General features: G+C 42.9%; 1 protein-coding gene across 1 annotated transcript; it reads left to right on the top strand.

Moving 5' to 3' along the window:
* The first annotated feature begins 5,940 nt into the window (after positions 1–5,940).
* notum2 (notum pectinacetylesterase 2) lies at positions 5,941–12,265 on the top strand. The gene is made up of 12 exons (XM_080856677.1): positions 5,941–6,085; positions 6,451–6,776; positions 7,355–7,407; positions 8,200–8,295; positions 8,389–8,449; positions 8,569–8,645; positions 8,786–8,888; positions 9,378–9,566; positions 9,666–9,766; positions 9,903–10,050; positions 10,352–10,399; positions 10,941–12,265. Exons 2-12 carry the CDS (start codon positions 6,472–6,474, stop codon positions 11,239–11,241), a joined length of 1,482 nt encoding a protein of 493 aa, XP_080712803.1. The 5' UTR covers positions 5,941–6,085; positions 6,451–6,471; the 3' UTR covers positions 11,242–12,265.
* Positions 12,266–12,699: the final 434 nt, after the last annotated feature.

Genomic DNA, 12,699 nt, shown 5'->3' with positions numbered 1-12,699 from the left:
AAATATATACAAAATCATCATTTATAGGGTACTTTCTATTGGGAAGTAGCTGTCCCCAACCCTGGCATCTAAATTTCAATGCCTTTAAATAACACTTTTAAATTTTTTTAGATTTTTTTCAATGATTTAATTTCAAAGATCTTTATGATTGGGTTGAAACAGAACTTGGAATATTTAGATTTATTGTGGGTTTAATTTTTAAATCAATTTACTATACTCAAAAAATCATGTCCCTAGTTTTCATGTCACTACCGAAACACAAGAGTTTTAGTCCATTGGCTGAGCCTGTGTTTTAGCCACGACTCTGCATTTTTGACCATGCAGTGACACTGCATCTCTGTCCCTCATGGTTGAATGGTAAGTAGCTAAATCCCATAGTTTTTATATAAATGTGTTCCAAAGTCTGAAAATCGACGTGTAACCTTAAGAATTGTCACTACCGAAACGCATGTTTTCTTCAATTAAGTAAACCTTTTGGGGTTTCATGGAAAATCTTATGTTTGTATGTGTGTTCACCTCTTCAAAGATGTATTTGAAAGCCATGTGCTTGCTAGAATTCTTTATTTATGCTTAAAGTTAGCTAGAATTGTCACTACCGAAACAGTCACTACCGAAACATATGGTAGTGACCAGATGATTTGGGTAGTGACAAAATGAAATGGTAAGTAGTTCAATCCCATCATTTTTAAATAAATGTGTTGTGTGGACTAAAGGGCGGCCCAGAGCACCTTTTGGATGATTTTGGGAGAAAAATGAACATCCATCCAACAGTGCAGTCACTACCGAAACAGTGCAGTCACTACCGAAACAGATAAATTGAACTTGAAAATTTGGTAAAAAATTCATTTCTATGGATTTCATTGTGAAAACCTTCAAGAAATATTTGTAAAAAATACACTTTAGAGAAGGGAAGGAAACACTTGTCAGTTTTGGGGACAATGTGACATTAGAGAGGCCAGTTTCTTGTCTTTCCGTAACGTGGTAAGTCAGAAACCCAGTTTCTTAGTTCATTTGACATGTGCCATGGAGATCTTTAAATTTAGACAGTGACAGGCCTTGCAGATCAGGTCTTTCTCCTTGACACTCAAGCCAGATGGATGGCCAGCTCTAGGCTTATCATTGAGGAAATCCTCATGGTTGTGTTAGTGGTACTATCTCTAAATCTATAATATACCTCTGTCCAGGAGTCTGGCTACCTCCTTTCAAATGGTAATAGCTCTTAGCCATAAAATAACGGATCTAGACTTTGGTCAAGTTGGAAATATATAGACTATGGACAGGTAGACGATCTAGAAACTGAAAACCTGGGTGGGGATGCATGACCCATTTGTGAGAGGAACCATGTTGACCACTGAGGATAACAAACTTTTGAGATGGTGTAGAACATTTTGAAAGGCTCTGTGTAGTAGCTCTGATTTTAATGCAACTCAAAACTGAGTTAATCACACCTTAAATAAATGTGAAATATATTTGAAATCCAGATATTGGTCAACACATTGGTCTCTGTTACCCTCCAATTTCCCTTACTAAGATGTTCCTATCTCAGAAAGAAATGAAAGAAACATGAGATTGTTTTCAAGTTACTAGGAGTAAGTAGATATGTGTTGACCAGATCTGAACAGACACATCATGATATAAGGGTTTGCAGCTCTCTCAGACCCTCCTGTGTGCTCATGTCAGTGTGTGCCTGTGTGTGAATGTCCTCATCGGGGCAGAGCCAGCAGTTGTGTTGGCACCTCTGTGTTTTTGATCAGCTGGAGTGGCATATGCAAGGGCCCTGCAAGTGGCGTGACCCCGCTGGCATCAATCAGGAGCCGTGACAGGCAGGATGGCCACACCAGCATGACTCTAAGGCCACGTTACAGCTCCTCTCTGTCATGAGCCGTTGGTGGAGTTATTCCCTGAAGCATTTACTGAGGCCCCCTATGGCCACATTAGGTAACTGTCCATCAGCCTCACACTCCCACGGGGACAACAGAGTGCTGGAAGAGTAGATGGAAGTTCTCATTCCTCCAACCTTACAAGGATTTATCTGGTAGCCTGTTTTTCAGTTATGCTGCATTGATGCAGGCCCTTGACTTTTGATGAGGTCTAACACAGACACTGGAGCAGCTGTTCTTACCCCGGATAGGTCTTCTGTGTCCTCGCTTGGAGTAATATGTAGGTAAATGCATGCTGCCAATGTCACCATGTTCTTTTTCTCTGAATCTCGCATCCCAGCGATGTCAGAGCAGCTATTGATCACCATGACGGGCTGGCAGTTTGCATAAGGTTACAATGTAGGCCACCTTTGAGCCTGGCTTATGGTAAGCTGTGGCCTGAGGTGCCCAATCCACCTGCTAGTCCTCCTCGGTGGGAGTCACACACTTTGCACCAATCCCCCAAAGCCACTTTGTCAGCTCTGTTGATTGAGGGCTGAACTCCCCCAGAGTCCCTGCCTCTATGGACACTATCATTCTCTTCTGATCGCAGCCTTCAGGCAGGTCATAAACATGCCTCTCTCTACGCACCATTCGTCATGTAGTCTTCGCTTGACAAACGGTTTTGAGCTCCTGTGACAGCTGAGATTTCAGGTGATGCAACGGCAGATTTTCAAATTACACGCAATTCATCCCCCGTCCTTCAAAGCAAGATGGCCGAATCTGCTGCATTGTTAGTCCTGAGATGTGCTCAGGCAGCATGTGTTGCTTGACCTGATCCTCTCTCTCTCTCTGAGGAAAAAAAAGCTCTGCCTGGTCTGCATAGGTTGGCTGTTTCTGGTTCAGGCGTTCTGATTCCGAAGTCGTCACCCACTAGGGGTCACGACCTCTTTACTCCGCGATGCATTGAACATCTGATGCATTACAATGCTGTGAGGAACGGCGTGCTTTGATGCCTGTCAGCCAATGAATGTTCCTGTCAGGCCTCAGCTGGGGGAGCGATGACACAACAGCCCTCTCAAACAAAGTGATGGGATGGGCCCACCAGGGCATTCAGTGCCCTTGACAAGGCATTTTTTGGAGCACATGACTTAAAAATAAAAAACTGTCTAGTCTAGTAAGCTTTACATCGGTTTCTATATTTAGCAGTTGACGCAATGTGTTAGATATCCGATGGTTTCTTACATATTTGCCTTAATTTTTTTATAGGTTTAACACACTATGCACGTGTGATTCTTCACATGGGTGTGCTTCAGGCTCAGACCGTCCGTCGACGGGAGCCACGGGGAGCAGGAGCCATTAGCCAACCTTCGCTATTGATCCGACAGCCCAGCGCCAGGCTGCCAGCCTCCACACAAATTATCATCAGTTACATCAGATATCAAAGAAGAATATCAGCAATGCCATTGAAATGCTTTGCTCAAAACGTTCTGGCTAGTTTCGTGAACAAAGGGGAAGAAACAAAAAGTGAAAGATTTACAGCGATTTTTTTATATTCTTACATATTCAAGGTCTGCTTCACAGATTGCTATGCGGACTTCTGGGAAGGCGGGCAGGGGTTTGCATGTTTTCAAGAAAGAATGAAGAACCTATTAAACTCAGTAGATCAAATCCAGCAAACAATGTCACCATGTAAAACCGTGTTTTTATGTTGATATAAATATATTTTTAGATTTACCATTTTGGGAGCTCTTTAACAAGATAGAACCTTTTACAGGAAACAATAACCCCAAAATATCTTGTTTCTTCTGCTCACTAAATATAACTCTCTTATGCATTTTACAATGTTGTCAAATACCTTAGTGCTAGTAGACATTTAATGTCTATTTGTGCGTGTGTTTGTGTCTGTGTGTGTGTGCACGTTGGATTGTGTGTTTGCGTCTATGTGTGTGTGCACGTTAGATTGTGTGTTTGTGTCTGTGTGTGTGTGCACGTTAGATTGTGTGTTTGTGTCTGTGTGTGTGTGCATGTTAGATTGTGTGTTTGTTGTGTCTGTGTGTGTGTGCACGTTAGATTGTGTGTTTGTGTCTGTGTGTGTGTGCACATTAGATTGTGTGTTTATGTCTATGTGTGTGTGCACGTTAGATTGTGTTTTTGTGTCTATGTGTGTGTGCACGTTAGATTGTGTGCTTATGTCTGCGTGTGTGTGCACGTTAGATTGTGTGTTTATGTCAATGTGTGTGTGCACGTTATATTGTGTGCTTATGTCTATGTGTGTGTGCACGTTAACTTGTGTTTTTGTGTCTATGTGTGTGTGCACGTTAGATTGTGTGCTGATGTCTGCGTGTGTGTGCACGTTAGATTGTGTGTTTATGTCTATGTGTGTGTGCACGTTAGATTGTGTGTTTGCGTCTATGTGTGTGTGCAAGCATTTCCTCCACACACACACAGGCTGTGCTGCAGTGTCCAAAACCACACACTGCGAAATCATTTGAAGGACAATAAATGAGGGGGGACTAAAGGCTGGACTGTGAGCCATGGCATCTGAGTGGTGAGAATGCCTCCGTGACACACACTCAGCTGGAGCACCAGGCTCCAGTGGAGATGAGGCTCTCTGTGGTGGCTGAGAGGGTTGGTCCAGGGCTCTCTGTGGTGGCTGGGAGGGTTAGTCCAGGTATGGCAGCCCTGCACCTCCTAGAGTCCTCTGCCTGCCTCCTGCCCCCGAGCCCACAGGGGTGCTCATTAATGGGCTGATTGACACGTTGGAATGGTGTACATTTCATTGATGAGAATTTTAGAGGGCCAGACTCGTGATCTCTTCAACTGATCAGCACGTCACCCTGAAGCCATCCCAGATCAGTTTCAAATACCCTGCTTTCTTCCTGGTCTCGGTCAAAGCCCAGTCCTGGACCCCCAGCCTTACCCTAGGGGACACATCAGAAGGTAACGTGGGGCACATGGATTTGTCTACATTTGTTTGGCATGCTGGATTTTTCTGGCAGATTATTGGTTAGGCAGTTTGTGCTTTCATTTGTTGGCTCTCACATTGTTGGCTTAATGATGACTTCTTTTTCAGCCACTTGGTTGTTCACCATGCATGTGTTTTGAACTATTAGATATCTTGAGATACTTAAACATTAAAAACATTAAAACATTGCATATGACTTTGCTTTTATATCAAATGAGCATAAGGGTGGTCCTGCCTTTATCCATTGAGTGACATGGAAGCTATTTTCTGTTTGCAGTTAGTCTACTGCTAAGCTAAACTGCTGACTTCTTTTTCAGCCACTTGGTTGTTCACCATGCATGTGTTTTGAACTATTAGGATCTTGAGATACTTAAACATTAAAAACATTAAAACATTGCATTTGACTTTGCTTTTATATCAAATCAGCATAAGGGAGGTCCTGCCTTTATCCATTGAGTGACATGGAAGCTATTTTCTGTTTGCAGTTAGTCTACTGCTAAGCTAATTTATTTGTTCGTCTAACATGCTAATGTAAATGCAATTTATTCATTCAATGGATGCTCACATTTTGTATGGTACACTAAAAAGTGGGTATATTTTATATGGTATAAGTGCTGGTTGATTTCACAGAATATAGAACTATGAAGTGATAATGACTGATCAAAATCAAATGACTATCAAAAACTGAAGCGTACCATTAGCACTTAGCAATTAGCACAACAGTTGGCACATTTGTACAACAGTTAATACATTTGTATTCATTGGAAATTTAAGAGCAAACAATACACAGCAGCGAGGCTTGCTTATTGTTAGGATGTGCTGGAGGTGTGTGCTCCACTGACCGAAAGCTACATACCATGCAGCTAAAAGCTATGTAGGTATTCCAACCATGTAGGTGTTTAAATCAAAGCCCAGTCAGGCCTCGAGGAGGGAGGGTGTCTTGTTGGCCTGGATCAGGTGGGGAGGGGGAGACTTTGAAATATGGCTGGACAAACGTGTGTTATCTTTTTTCTCCGGCATCCGGCGTCCAGCCCCAGTGTGTCATCGGTCTCAGCCCAGCCCTGGCTCTAGCTCAAAGGCGATGCTGGGAAACGGGATCCATATGGTGCCACTATAAAGACAACTCCACACCTCAGCCTGAATCAAAGGTCCACACCACCAGCCTCTAGCAGCAGCCCACCACTCACACACATCTCAGCTGGATCCAAGCGGGTTGATCGTACCTAGGGCTGCATCAATCACATCTGCACCTGCAAAGGTTTGTGTCTAGATTGCTCTGTGAATTCTTATTGGCTTCAGATGAGTTAAAGTTCATTTCTTCTATCATCACAGTATTATTTTTATTTTTAACTTTTAAGACCCATCAAGTTTGTTTGATTGTAATTTATTTATGAATTACTTGGGAAGATGCTGAAAGATTACTTCGATTAAACATACAGTATCATATTAAAATATTATATCATATAATCATGCATCATCATACTAGATATTGCTTCACAGTGGTAATTGTATCAGTATTAGTAAAGCTTCTTATATCATCGCAATGATACACTTTTTTTTCGCCCAATGTTTGTTGTTTGCAAAATAAATTATCTGAGGAAAGGATGTTTCTGTGGTCTTCAGGGAGGTCCAGCTGATTCTGCTATGAAGATACTGTATAATGTCATTCTTCTGCTTCTGCTGGGAGGGATCTCCTGCCAGAACAAAAGTAACACTAAGCCAAGTGGAAAGTCGTCCAAAAAAGCTGGAAGTCAGGGAGGAGACGCAGCAGCAGCCCATGAGGATGATTCTCCGGCTGGGCCTGCTCCAGGGGATGGGGGTCGAGACTCGAGCTCGGGGGGTCGCGGGACCTCTCAGCAGACCACCACCAACACCAAAGCAGGAGATGACATGAAGCTTCACTTCCTCAAGAACACACAAGTCACCTGCAACGATGGCACGGCAGCAGGGTGAGCTGGACAGAGCAGAATTACTTCAATCTTCTATTTCATTCTGGCATTTTCATCATTATAATTAAATTCCGAAATATTGAATATATCTCAAATACTAAAAAGGTGTTCTGAGATTTTATCAATGTAGTTGTTATGAAAAGGATGTTTGCACTTTGCATGTAAAAAGTTCAAGTTATCTGGCAACTATATATGATATGAAATCGTAATATTACCTTTATTGTATCTGAAGCTTTGCGACTGTGTCTGTACTACTATATGTCCACAGTTTTGCTCTGTTAGGCATGTCGCCTAACCAATGATTTTAGTAATTTACAACACACCAAACTGTCCCTCAGATATTCTTACTTCTAAAACATCAACACGCTGATTATTGGCTTTGTTGTTTCTCCAAGATATTTCATTATTCTCTGTTTTGATTTTGAACGGCTATATTTCTCTCGTGTTGTGTGTGACAAATATGAGGTCATGTCATGGTAATGGATGTCGAGTGACGAGTTTGTAAATACCCATATATGGATGTTGCCGCTCTATGTCATCCATTCATAACTCATTCTATATTTATTTGTCGTCCACAGGTTTTACCTAAAGGAGTTCAAAGGGAGCAAGAGATGGCTGATATTTTTGGAGGGCGAGTATTTAAAACTTGACTGGTTAATTTTATCTGTGGAAGTCAGCATGCTTAAATGCTGTACTCAGTGTTATTTTGACTGGTGGTCATCTTCTTAGAATTTATATTCTTTCTTGCTGTTTGCTGGGGATGTCACCTCAAATTACATCTCCTGAATTCAGCCTCATCTGTGCATCAAGCTAGTCACAGGAAAAGCACGTGGTCACTCAATTTAAATAACAACAAACAATAATAATAGATTGTTTGAGGAGAACTCAACTTGATTTTCTATACAGTGTACTCTATATGGAGGAAGATACAATGTTTAACTATTACGTACTATTGACTGTTGAAGTTTCCTTCTACTGGGAGGTATGACATTATAAATTATACTCAAATGTTAAGAATATGTCTCAGTCAATTACTTTTGCTCTGGAATATATCTTCTTGATACACTGACCATCTGTTCATACTTCCATTATTTACTTCAGTATCAGAGGCCATTAACTAAGGATTCAATAAATGCTTTGTCATGACCTGATTTCGCAGCCAAGGTTCAGCCATCCTGCTCAGTGTGGTTGCGAAAACAAATGCGCACACAGGCTGTTGAGCAGGAACAGGGCAGTGCAGTGCAGCTGTGTGTGCCCAGTGTTCCTACATAGAGAAGCCTGGTTAGTCCATGTGCAGGCCAAGTCCCACTTGAGAGGTTAGCCAGGTGAACACAACAGGTGGAGCAGCAAGTGGATTCTCTGAGAGCCTGTCATACCTCCAGCATGAGCTACCATAAGGCTAATATTAGTGCCTTATTTTTAGGAGGTTGGTGCTGTTACAACAAAGAGACCTGTGAGGCGAGGTATAAAAATACCCCCCGACTGATGAGCTCAGCTGACTGGACACAGACACGCAAAGGTAATGCATGTGCAGACAAGAATCAAACAACCATCTCTACACGCATGCCACAGAACGCTCAATATAGAGAGGATGTGTTTTGTCATTACACAGGAAGTGGAATTCTCTCCACGCAAACGGAAGAAAATCCTCATTGGTATAATGCCAACATTGTGTGAGTATGTTATGTATCTTATGTCAATTTTTTTTAGTTTTCATATACTCGACTTCCAAAACAAGATTGGGAAGAATTGCAATGAAACGAAGGCTGAAGTGTGTGTGTGCCACGTTTAGGTTCATCCCTTACTGCACCAGTGATGTGTGGAGTGGCTCCAAGACAACAAAGCCCAAGGAAAAGGGAAAGGACACGGGTAAGTGTACAAATCTAGAGAGAAAAGGGCATAACCTTCCTAACAATGAACGTGCTCATGATTCCACTGAACTATAGGTATGTCCAACATACTTACAGGGATGCATAACTTGATGCTTCTGTGTTTGTTTCTCTCGTCAGTGGATTACACCTTCATGGGCTCCCTCGTCATACGGGAGGTGATCAAAGACCTTACAACCAAAGGAATCAAGCAAGCAAAAGTTGTTATGCTTGCGGGAACGAGGTAAACTCTTGCTCTCTCACTCAGATGAGAGAGACAGCTCCGTATAGATAGATAACAGACACTAATAGCCAAAGGAATTGACAGGGGCACATTTAGCATATATAATAAGGTGCGATGAGCCATTGCCCCCAGCCCCTTAAATCATGGTTGACTGAAACCTTATCCCCTGCATTGTCCTTGTTTGAAACCCCACATAACACTGACAGTCCACAGACTATTCTCAGCACATCCTGCTGTCTTCCATGATCTGTTTACTGGAAGATGCATTGACATGCATTGACACAGTGACGAAATGTCTATAGGGGTGGACCAGTAGTATGTATGCCGACACGTGTCTGGCTGAACATAAAAAGAACACATGGGCTAAGCTCTTGAGCGGATGTGTTTAATAACTGCTCTCTGTCATCGTTTCAATCATTCAAAACTATAACAGTGATTGTAGTATTAAAGGAGAGATTTTCATTCTTTTCTTGCTTCCGTGGTGTCCAGCGCGGGTGGCACAGGCGTGTTACTGAACATTGAGAAGGTGTCCAGTCAGCTGGAGCAGCTGGGGGCTGAAGCCCAGGTCCGAGGTCTGGTGGACTCTGGTTGGTTCCTTGAGAGCCGACAGCAGAAGGTTCTAGAGTGCTCAGACGGGGTCTCCTGCTCTCCCGTGGACGCCATCAAGAAAGGACTGCGGTAAAGCACAGACATCATTGAAACCTGGACTTGATTAAACATGTTTTTGTTTTGAATCCTATTTTGAGGGGTTGGCCTTCTCCTCCTGTGCTTGTTTAGGTTATGGAGTGGAAATGTCCCAGAGAAATGTCGGCAGCAGTACAAACGAGGCGAGGAATGGCAGTGCTTTTTTGGACACAAAGTCTACTCCTCCTTGACCTGTGAGTCCCTATCAATCACATTCTTAACCACAATAGTAGCAGCTTTCTTAAAATTACCTCGTCTATTATAGCCACATGCTGAGGAGCTGAAAAATAACTTTGTGTAAAATAACCAAGACCTCCTTCTCCCCTCCAGCGCCGCTGTTTGTGGTGCAGTGGCTGTTTGACGAGGAGCAGCTGCGCGTGGAGAACATCTATATGGGGGGTCAGACCCTCTCGGAGCAGCAGTGGACCTACATGCAGAATCTGGGCCGGGAGCTGAAGATCTCACTAAAGGATGTCCCGTAAGTGGCCTGACTATTATAATTAGTATTATAAATGATTGTGTTCACATTGTTTTTGTTTTCTTGTTGACAACACACAGTGAGCAGTGATGAGCTTTGTCACCTTAACGTGTAGCACTCTCTGGTGTTAAGTCATGTTTAAGCATGTTTAGTGGCCTAACTATTATTATTAGGATTATAAATGATTGTGTTCACATTGTTTTTGTTTTCCTGTTGAAAATACAGAGTGAGCAGTGATGAGCTTTGTCACCTTAATGTGTAGCACGCTCTGGTGTTAAGTCTGTGTATGTGCTTCCTTTAGGGCTGTGTTCGCTCCCTCCTGCCTGTCCCACACGCTGATCACTAAAAGGTAAGGACAACTGAACTTGGGTCACTCAGCCCTGACATGCCGTTAGTGGCCCTGTGTGCTCCCCCTACAACTCCACCCACCCCACCCCATCCCTCCCCACCGCCCCTGTAGTGCCATCCTCCTGTATGAGCTCATGCAACTCTTTTGGTCCACTCGTCCATCACGGTGCATTCTGGATGTCACCAAATGCCACTTCACACTTTCACAAACCTATCAGTCAGCCCCTCCCCGTCCCCAGTGCCTTTGCAAGTGGTGCAGAGAGAGGGGGGTTGGGGGTCGAACTTTCCCATGGCCTGAGGTGTGCTCCAGCGGGCATGTTGAACCATGAGGGTGAGGTCACGCACGAGTTGGGCTTTTGGGGTATCAAAAATACATCTGAGAGATTTGTTTACAGAGTTGGTAATTCAGCCCAAGCACTAAGGGCTCACGGGGGTTAGGGGATGACCACATCAAGGACCAGATGTAATCTAAATCAGCTTGACTTGCAGTTGTTTTGATGACTTTTTTTTCATCTTTTTATTCTTTTCTCGTTTCTTTTCAGTAACTGGATGGATTTCCAGGTGAAGGGCACCTCCCTCTCACGTGCACTTCAGTGCTGGGACAAGAGTTTGCAGGAGGCCAATAAGAACAGCAAGACCCCTGCTAAGGGCTGCCCTTATCATCTAATCGATAACTGCCAGTGGCCCCAGTGTAACCCCACCTGCCCTGCGCTCATCGACCAGGCCACGCACCAGGAGTTAACCCTGCTCCAGGTTCTGGCCAGCATGGGTCTGGACCTGCAGAAGCTGGGCCTGGATCTCAAACGTGACGGTGCAACCAGCATCATCGGTGGCGGGGGTTAAGAGGCCCAGACGTAGTGGCATCTTCATGGGTATCACCCACACTATTTAGATGTGGTACAGCTGGCACTCTTGATCCTCCTCATCATTCCGTTGTGCTCCAATGCCATGTTCTGACCAGCGGTTCTGCCACTGGGTTTCTGTGCTCGCCCGCTGTCCGGGCACTGCAGTGTGTTCTCTCCATAAAGGGAAGGTTCTGGGCTTTCGCCAGAACTTCTAGAGTGATGCATGAGTGCTGAGTCCCTGTAGCTTGTTACCATGTCTACAAAATACTTCAAACCAGTGACACTGCTCCAATAGGCACTTCTCATTTATCGTCTTACAGAACCATCATAGTAGGTTTATTAGAATGTTTCACAAAGTCAAACATTTAGGTAGTCTTGTTCAGTAGCAGTATTTGGGAGTACAAAGGTAGAATTAGATCCGAGGCACTAACTGAAGAGGGCACTGCCTTGGGTATCATAGCAACCCTTCAGCATCCTTCAGCGGTCCATCCTCTCAGTGAGGATGGTGGCTAATTGATCCACAATACTACCAAACTGTCACCATAGTTACATATGTGCATCACTGACATTTGTTAAGGATGATGTGACAACATGGCATTGCATGCCGGGATAATGTTCAACTGTTAGCCTACACTGTTGACAACACGCATGTGCAATTTGTTCTTATTTTGAAAATGTGCATGCTAGGTAGAGGTGTTTCTAAATGTCTTCCACTTGAAGATTAGAGAAAATTGAATATGGTAAAAGTGAGGCAACAAACTGAAACAGAAGTATGGAATTTCGAGTAAGTTATTTTATTTGTTTTTGTGTGGCCCATTGCTTTTAAATGAGTGGGATACAAATGACAAGCTCAAAATATTGAGTGCTCTTTGTACTAAACTGGTATTTACCTAAAAATGTTTTATGTGTCTAGTATTTCAGATCTTATATATTACAGATATTATATATGATGTTATTTAACAATATATTCTTGCAATATTGATCATATATGATGAATAATAAAGAGACTGCTTCTAAGAGTATTTTCACATTTCATTCTGAACTGCATGTGATGGTTTTGAGAGTGATTTTGGTCATCATTAAGTGCTGAATTGGAGATAACTTGCAGTGCATCGAAGTCCACAAGAGGTTGCTATTCCTGTTAGGCAGGGTATGTTCGTAGGTCAGAAGAAAGGAATGTAGAACTGCTGTACAGTGGAGAGCACTGACTTAACTGGTCCGTTAAAGTTAAAGGCGCTAAACAGATGTTCACAAATTTGTAAATCAGACTTTTGTGTTTTTGGTCATTTAGCATATTAGGTAGATATTATATTGTATAGATGTATTAGGAGTAGACAAAATGATTCAACAAGATATGTTATTAGCTTAAGTCACAATACATCACCATGTGAAGAATGGGTCTACTTTAATTAGCGTGCATAATAATGTTCTTACCATGTCCGCATCCTGTCACCAT

This window comes from Sprattus sprattus (genome assembly GCF_963457725.1).
Source record: "Sprattus sprattus genome assembly, chromosome: 1".
NCBI classification, from domain to species: Eukaryota; Metazoa; Chordata; class Actinopteri; order Clupeiformes; family Clupeidae; genus Sprattus; species Sprattus sprattus.
This window is presented reverse-complemented; position numbering and strand designations above follow the sequence as displayed.